Source organism: Rhincodon typus, chromosome 7 (assembly GCF_021869965.1).
Source record: "Rhincodon typus isolate 14 chromosome 7, sRhiTyp1.1, whole genome shotgun sequence".
Classification (NCBI taxonomy): Eukaryota; Metazoa; Chordata; class Chondrichthyes; order Orectolobiformes; family Rhincodontidae; genus Rhincodon; species Rhincodon typus.
The window spans coordinates 46476286-46485269 of NC_063338.1; the positions used below are offsets into that span (position 1 = coordinate 46476286).

The 8984-nt window shown below is 39.4% G+C and overlaps 1 protein-coding gene across 1 annotated transcript in view; it reads left to right on the forward strand.

Annotated features, from left to right (window-relative positions):
• ubr3 (ubiquitin protein ligase E3 component n-recognin 3) overlaps positions 1-8984 on the forward strand; it is a 331038-nt gene that overhangs the window by 18422 nt on the left and 303632 nt on the right. The window contains exon 3 of the mRNA XM_048599210.1: positions 7450-7631. Coding sequence (XP_048455167.1) covers positions 7450-7631 — 182 coding nt within the window. The remainder of the gene's footprint in view (positions 1-7449; positions 7632-8984) is intronic.

Sequence of the window (8984 nt, forward strand, 5' to 3'; positions counted from 1 at the left end):
GAAACGTCAGATTCCCTGCTCCTCTGATGCTGCTTGGCCTGCTGTGTTCATCCAGCTCTACACAGTGTTATCTCGGATTCTCCAGCATCGGCAGTTCCTACTATCTCAAGAATCTATTGACCTTTTGGTTTCAAAAAAAACGTTGAAACAACTTCCACCACATCTGCATTTCTTAGATAACGTTTTACATCTAAAATAAAGCAGGCTGCAACAATTATACTGAGAAAAGTTTGGAAATATTCATGGACAAAACTTATTAAAAAAAAGACCTGACAGGTAGATGTACCTGGGAACAGGCTATTTTGGAACTAGTAATGTGTAATAAGGAAAGATATTTAAAGAAAGATATTGCAGTTGAGGGATCAAAACATGGTAGAATTTCAAATTCAGCTTAGGAGAGAGTAACTGTGTCCTCAATTTAAATAAGGATCATTACGGAAGTATTAAGAGTTGTCTAAAGTGGGCTGAGGAAAGTAGACGAAAGCAGAAGTCAACGGACGAACAGTGGCAAACATTTTAAACAAATATTTCTTAATGCTGACTAAAACCTATCCTGATCAAAAAGGAGGACTCATTGAGAAGGATGAGCCTATCTGTGGTTAAGAGGGTCAAGGAGAGTATCCAATCAAAAACCAAGGCATACGAAGTGATGAAAAGTAGTGGTAATGGACATTTTTTTTTTCAGAACTAACAGTGGAAGACTTAAAAAGCTAATAAAGAGGAAGAAAATAGGTTATTGAGAATAAGTTGGGTAAGAAATGGTAAGAGTTTCTGGTCTTTTTAAAGAGTGTCTAAAGTAAGTGTGGGACCTTGGATGATGTAACTGGGGAATTAATAATGGGGAGCAGTGAAGTGGTCAGATAATTCAAACCAATATTTTGCATTGGTCTTCACAGTGGAGGATACTGTAAACATCCCATTAGAGAATGGGTAAGCTAATGGATGGAAAGATCTTGTAATCTCCAAGGCAAAGGACAAAATATTTGATGAACTATTGGGATTAAAGGCAAACCAGAACCTGATGGCTGAATCCAAAGATTTTAAAGGAAATGGCTGCAAAAATAGTGCAAGGAGGTATAGATAGGTTGAGTAAATTGGCAGAAATTTGACTGATGGAGTTGAATGTAGGAAAGTATGAGGTCATGCGGTTTGGTAGGAAGAATCAATGAGCAATATTTCATGAAGAGACTCCTAAAAATTGCATCACAGAGAGACGTTTGGGTGTTCTGGAGCATGAAACAAAAAGTTAGCATGCAGGTAGCTAAGAAGGCAAATGGAATTTTGGTCTTTATTGATAGCGGGTTTGACTTTTAAAAGTAGGAAAATCATATTACAACTATGCAGAATGCTGTACCTGGAATATTGTGTATAATTGCTCCCCCATTTTATAAAAATGATATACTGGCATTGGAGGGTGTTTAAAAGAGATCCACTAGACTGATTCCTGGGATAAAGAGATTGAGTTTCAAGAATAGCTAAATCGGTTAGGCTTCTATTTAGAGTGAGAAGAATGATGGGGAATCTCGTTGAAACATACAAGATTCTGAGGAGCCTGGATAGGGTGGTAGTTGTTAAGATGCTTCCACTAGTGGGGGAATCTCAAACTATTAGTTGTGAATGTCTGGCATTCTCTACCACGGGGGAATAAAGCTAGATCACTGAAAGTATTTATTGAGGAAGTGAATAGATTTTTGAAACATTGAGTCATTGAGGGCTATGATGAGCTAATGCGAGAGTGGAGTTGAGGCTTGATATAGACAGCTATAATTGTTGAATGGTGGGGCAGGCTTAAAGGGCAGAATGGACTATTTCTGCTCCCATTTCTTATCATTATGGTCTAAACAAGCATTCCTGGTTAGGAAATTTTACAAACTCAACTTTCCTACTGATATAACTGTGCTGTTCTTGAACTGTCTCTCAATCTTTCCTATGAAATAAATTTATATCACGTCTTGTCCGAACTACCTAAAACTTTCAGACCTTGGCTTTTGTAAGTTAACATCAATCCTTGGTTATTTTGAGCCAAAAGCAAGCTACTATTTTCAGTAGTTGCAAACTCTGAGCCTCAATTTTAAAAACAACCATTAACATTCTAGTGTGTTCCTCATGTTGTGGACAAACTTGATTAGGTCACCGGGAAGGGATGTCTAACCTAGTTTTTTTTTTTTTTTTTTTTTTTTTTTTTTAAACACTTCAGAAAAGTAACTGACCCCATATGCTGCTTTTTTTTTAAAATAAAATTTTAAAATCCAATTAAAAAATTTTGTATAGTTCATATGTAGCTTGCATCATGTTGGGAATACCATGAGAAGTGGAAGCCTTTAAGATTGAGAAGTTTTCGTGGCCACAAGCAAATTAAAGTTGATAAAGGATTCCAAGCAAAAAGATTTGGAGAGCTGGCAAGAATTTGATTGATACAACTATACTACCAGGATATAGAGGACATGCATTTTTTATGCAGGTGGATTATATGCAAAAAAAATGTGCTTCCTGATGGAACGTTTGGCTAAATCAAACTAGTGACTTGAAGAAAATCTTGGTGATCAAGATGTTCAAGTGGATTTCCCTACAACAGGAAAAGTGATCTTGAAGGTGATATAAGTAGAACTATATGAATATTAGCATTTCGTAGGTGAAAAAGTTTCCAAGAGAAATGTTTTTTGAATCCACCCAAAGGAGCAGGTGATGCACATGTGAAGCAATGGAAATAATACGAATATGTTTTGTGGGTTGAGTGATACAGTGAAGGTATGGTATTTCTCAGTTGGGTCCGTGTTACTGGAAGTAGGTTGTATTCAACAATGTTCTACAGATGATGCATGTTGCTTTTTCTGTGGGGACGTTGCATGGAATCGGACCAAAGTGACAGAGAAAATTGAAAAGCGAATTTATGATTGAGGTCGTGCTTTGGTGCCTTTAAAGTACACCTCTGGACTTCAAATCAGGAAAGTGTTAATTGTATTTTGATAAATTGGTCCAGGTTCTCTCAAGATGAATTTGCACCCAGGGAAAAAATAGATTGATCAAACTTCTTAAAGCAGACAATTAAATTGGTTCTACACGTAGACAAGACCTGATGCCAATTAGGACATACAATAAGCCATCATCCAAAACTGTGGTTGCGTTTCTGAAAATAAACATGAGTTCCCATAAACAATCAATGTTAAAACTGGAATGACATTCCTGGAGATTTCCTTATCCGGAATTAAAACACTATACGTTGTAAGTTGAAATACATTGGCATTGGTAAATGAGCTAATTTTATTTTTCAAAAGTAACTTTCTGCTTATTGTATCTCCTGCTCATCACTAGTCCAGCTTGCTGCTATAGATCCTTGCCCTCCCGACATACTTTCTCTCCCCTAGATAGAGGGGGGCGTCATGCACAAGTAAAGGCTGGGCATGGGGAATTACTGCACTTTTGAAGTCTCTGCATAACGAGTGGCATGGAGTCAGAAAATAGGTCAAAATGGTGCCAGTTGGTCAGATAATCAATGCTAAAATTAATCTTCTGACACTCAATGCAATTACAAGTCTTATTAACTACTAGGAAAAAAATTCCTTGTACATTATCGACTTTCAGCATTTTTTTTTCTGGAATTTCTCCCAGGCTTTGGCTGGCTGAACCTATAATTATTGCCCCTTAACTACTTAAGTTGCCTGACACTCCCTGTACTGGTTTCCTGAACTCCCATCACTGATGGGGAGTACTATTTTCTGCTGTTATCCATGATTCTTCTTGGGTATTAGCTGAACATTTGGCACCATTTCTTCAGGGACACCTGATCTTTTGAGAATGCGTGCACTTTGTGTGCTTACTGTAAATTTTTCTTTTCCTCTAACTATTTCCAAAATCTGCATTTTCATACTTTAGAATTCTATAGTTCTATAATTACTTAAGGCCATAATTGGGCCTGAGGGTGCTCAAGTGTCTCAATTTTTGCCTGGGGTGTAAGGTTTTGTATATGGCTTTGGTCAAGTGTCTGGTTTGTCAAAAGTTGGTGGATCGGGCACCTGTCTCTGTCTTTGTTTCTATGGGTGCTGCACTGACCCATTGTCCAGATTGTCCTCACCTGGAAGGGCCAGCTACATAGCCATCATTTGGGCTGTTGAATACAGGGGATCATAGCAGGCTGGAGCTTCCAAGCCAGATCATGGACCATACCTGTCCCATTATCTATATTTATTGTCCTTGTTTCCCAAGTCTACCTTGCCCAAATCTGAATAATCTTGGGAGCAGTTGCCCAGTGGAGGCCCAGGTCATCTTGTTAAGTCCAGTGAACATAATCCAAAGTACATCTTCCTTTTTTTAAACAACCATTTTCTCACCTGAGATAATCTATTTACCTCCACATTTTTCTGACTGGTAGTCATTCCCTTCTCTCTTCATATGGACTTCCCACTGCTCTTTGATTGCCTGGGGTCCATGAAGAATCCCAGCTTTCCTTTGTCATTTTGCTTATCCTTATTCACCAAGAATTTGGTGGATGACCCAGTGGTCCCCACTTTGAGCACTATCTGGGATTGTTCCTTCTTTGAAGTCTGACTATCACTAATTCCTTGTGGGGGGGAAATGGGTCTCTCTTGTTTTTACCCTGCAATTGTTCTTATCCCTTGTGTGAATGGACCACTGCCCTTTTGTTATGTCACCTGGTATACCCTGAACAGTATTACTTTCTTGTCTACCCATGGAACTATGATTCTGGAGCTGTGCCCTCTTTGGTTACTGCCCTGTAGGCTTGTACTTTGGCTCAGATTTTTGAGTGGTGCACCAGCTTCCCATCCTGAATACTGATTGCCTATCTAACAGGTGGTAAAGTAAGCATACTCACCCATCCACCATTGATGTTTGATTCGGCGCCAACATTTGAGCCTTCTGGAATCTGTCGACTGTGCCAATTGTAGTGGTCAGAAATTGATCTTGGCTCCGCCCTCTGCAACTGGACCCTCAGCTTTCTGATCAGTAGACTGCAATCTGTGAAGATAGGTAACTGCAGCTGCTCCACAATAACACTCGACACTGGAGCCCCCCAGGGATGCAACGTCAGACCCCTAATTGTACTCCCTATAAACAACTGTCGCCAAATTCCAAATGAACGCAGTCTACAAGTTGGCTGATGACACTGCTGTAGTGGGATAGATACCTAACAACAACGAGTCAGAAGGGAGATAGAGGGCTTGGTGATGTGGTGCAATGAAAGCAATGTCTCTCTCAATATCAGAAAAACTAAAGAACTGATCATTGACTTCAGAAAGAAAGAAAGGAGAACATGTCTCCATCTACATCAATAGAACGGAGGTTGAGAGGGTGGACAGTGCCGAGTTCCTCAGTGTAACAATAACTGACAATCCGTTCTGGACTTCCAATGTAGATGCAACAGTCAAGAAGGTGCAACAATGCCTCTTCCTCAGGTGGCTCAGGAAATTTGGCATGTCCTTAAGGTCCCTCACCAGCTTCTGCAGGTGCACCATTGAAAGCATACTGTCCAGGTGCATAATGGACTGGTATGGCAACTGCTCTGCCCAGGACTGTAAGAAACTGCAGAAGGTCATGTGCTCAGCTCAGAACATCACAGAAGCCGTCCTTCCATTCATGGACTGTATTTACATGGCTCGCTGCCGACATTACCAGGGTGCGATGCATCATTGATAATCTCCTACAACTCTTCCATCAGGCAGAGGAGAGAGAAGTCTGAACACACGCTTGAGCAGGTTCAGGAACAGCTTCTTCTCAACCGTTAATAGACTGAATGGATTCTCTAGCCTCAAATAAATAAGAATTGATCTTGCCTAGCACATGCCCTGTGCAATGTAACCTGTACCTCTAAGTTGCTTTGATCTGTACTGCTCGTGAACAAAGCTTTTCACTGTGCTTCGCTACTTGTAACAATAAATCAATCAATCAAACGCTGAGCCTGCAGCATCAAATAAGTGTTTTTTTTTGAGCAAAGGCATAGGAGAAGATATTGGTCACTCCAAAGAACTTCTCAGAGTGGTACAGAATTTTCAGCACCTATTTATAGTTCATAACTCTTTAGTTTTGCTGTAATGTTTTGTGATAGCCATTCGCTATTAACTGCGTAACACCAGCACGTACACATGATGAGTTTTACAACCCTAGGAGTGAGTTGAATTTTGTAGACACAGCAGATGTTTCTTAATCTCAAATGTCTACTATGGAATTCGGTTCCTCTTATTGGCTTTCTCTATGTAGCCATGAAAAATATGTTTACACAATCTGAGGTTTTTATTGTTACTTGCTGAGCTAACATTCCAGATTGCCCTTTGTCAAGTATTCCATCATGCTAGGCAGAGACTTGCTTAACTACAACACTTGGGTGCTAACCCACCTAGGGGGAGGCGATGGCCTAGTGGTATTATCACTGGACTCAATCCAGAGACCTAGATAATGTTCTGGGGACCTGGGTTCGAATCCTGCCATGGCTTATTGAACTTGAATTCAATAAATGTCTGGAATTAAGAATCTAACAATGACCGTGAATCCATTGTCAATTGTTGGAAAAACCCATTTGGTTCACTAATGCCCTTGGGGAAGGAAACTGTCATCCTTACCTGGTCTGGCTGACATGTGACTCCAGACCCACAGCAATGTGGTTGGCCCTGAACTGCCCTCTGGGCAATTAGGGATGGGCAATAAATGCTGCCTACCCAGTGACCCCCTCGTCCCGTTAATGAATAAAGAAAAACTTGATGCATTTTAATATTAACCCTTCTGATATTAGCCCCCTCTGACCCTCTTTTCATGAAGAGAAAAATGATGGGTGCAAAGGGTGATATTTATCCGTGCACGTCTTACTGAACTATCAAAAGCTATTTCTTCATTTCCCCTTGTCATAGAAATGTGGATATTTACTCCCATGATGTTACTGAACTTGAATGATTCAATCTTCCACTGCTCTATTCCTACCCAGATAATGTGGAACTGTATTGAGCGCTCTGATAGTACCCTTCAGATTTGTCCTGACTTTGAACAATTTTCACCCATTGTCTTGAACTGCAGTCATTGAATTTAGAATATCACTTAGGATTAATCTTTTTTTTTTCCATCTGGTGTCTTGCAAACCTCAAGAAATGCTTTCTTTTCATGCTGAAGCATTCGGGCTTTCTTCATAGCACTCACTTATGATACTTTGATCATCTTGGTCATCCTTCTGTGCATTGCTTCAAAGGCCTAGACACTACCTTTTCGTTTCTATAGCAAAAACAGAAAACTACTTACTGCCATCCAGCTTAAACTTTTCAGATTTGGCCAAGTGATTTGATGTTACCTAAGAAGGATGAATTGCTGATTTGCACAGACTGGATGTGGTTAGAATCCATAATTTATTATTCTCAGTATAGCCTGAAAATAAGTCTACTATTTACTATGCGGTATAGTTATAAATTTATTTTGATGAAAATGTCCTCTCTGTTTTTACTTCCTCCGTAGTTTCTGATCTGGCAACTGAAAGAGATCTCCAGAAGACCCTCCAACAGATGGAACCCCTGATTTCTCTTCTGGAAGATCTGACTAAGATGGGAGGAGCAATGCGATCCATCTTGACCAGAGTTCTTACTAATCATCAGATATACAAAGATCTTTGCTCTGGTGATTTTTGTAAGTCTAGTTTATAAAATGCCTTGACATTAGAAATCTTTAACTCTCAATTTAGTGAAATTGTGTTAAAGTACAGATAGCAAATCTTGGAAATCCATTATCTTAGTTGGATTGAGTTGAAGTTGTTCTGTAACATAGCTAATGGTGTGACAGTACAGTTGGGTTAATTGTCTAGTAAAGCTAGCAATTACATTGTGTGTGTGTGTGTGTGTGTGTGTGTGTGTGTGTGTGTGTGAGAAAGGGAAATACTTCCTTAAGCTATATATATCTTGAATGTCACTTCAGTGTTATGTAGCTATCTGTTTGTCTGCTGGGCCAAAGGGTCTTTAAGAAATGAGGCGTTCTGATTGACAAACATATCCTGTTAATTAAACAGTGTTTTCCATTAGTTGGCTTTCAGTCAAGCATTTGAGCCCATTGAAGGGCACTATAGTTCAGGAAATAAACATTTGAACCACGTTTTATTGTCTATTGAAAATCAAAAGAATCGCCAAAGTATGCATTAAATTAATTTATGGCTTTACAGTTTAGTTCTTTATCAATCTACTTATTTAGCTCAAGGATCTTTTTCTAATTTCCAAGAATTAGTTATTCTGGAAAACCTCGTTCAGTACCTAGAGCAACTTAACAACATCTGGGTTTCCGTCTCCAGATCCTTGACATTTCCAATATCTCAGTTTATTGATGGTAAACCTCTTTCTTTTGTATTGTAAACATATCTTCAAGAATATTTAGCCCTAGTCTTGCCATTTGTGTTGGTGGAATTGTAGGTCATTACTCCAAATTTATACCTGATAATGTGAATTTACAGCAGTTATAATACTGACACTGCTATGCTTCTGTAATACTGTCAGTCTTGCTTCCAGAAGCAAGAAATTTTTGCAGTTTTTCAAACCATAGATCTGACTCAGCATTTATTGGATCCTTGGTTTGCTGTTTCTGTGGACCTTGTGGTTGTTGTGGAGTTGCTTGGTTTTGTTAATGTATTGTACACTGAATAAAAACATAGTTACTGAGGCCATACTTCATGGCAGTGTTTCCTTTTTTTTTCATGGAATGTGAGATCCCTTTACATTTTTTTTTTTTCTCCATGTAACCAGATTGTGCAACATTTAAAGGGCCTAGCTTGTACCTGCGGACTTTTGAGGTTGCTGCAAACCTAGACAACTTGCAGAGAATGATGCTGTCAGGGCAGAAGCAGTGTTTCCTTGTAATATGTACACAACCATGCTTGTGCACATCTCTCAAAGGGATTGTCCAGAGCAGCTAGCTGACCGCGTATATCACACTGAAGTTGGAAGGAATATTGCTTTTAGAACGATGCATTTATGTAACTGTCTGACGTGGCTCATTAGGATGGAAAGAAA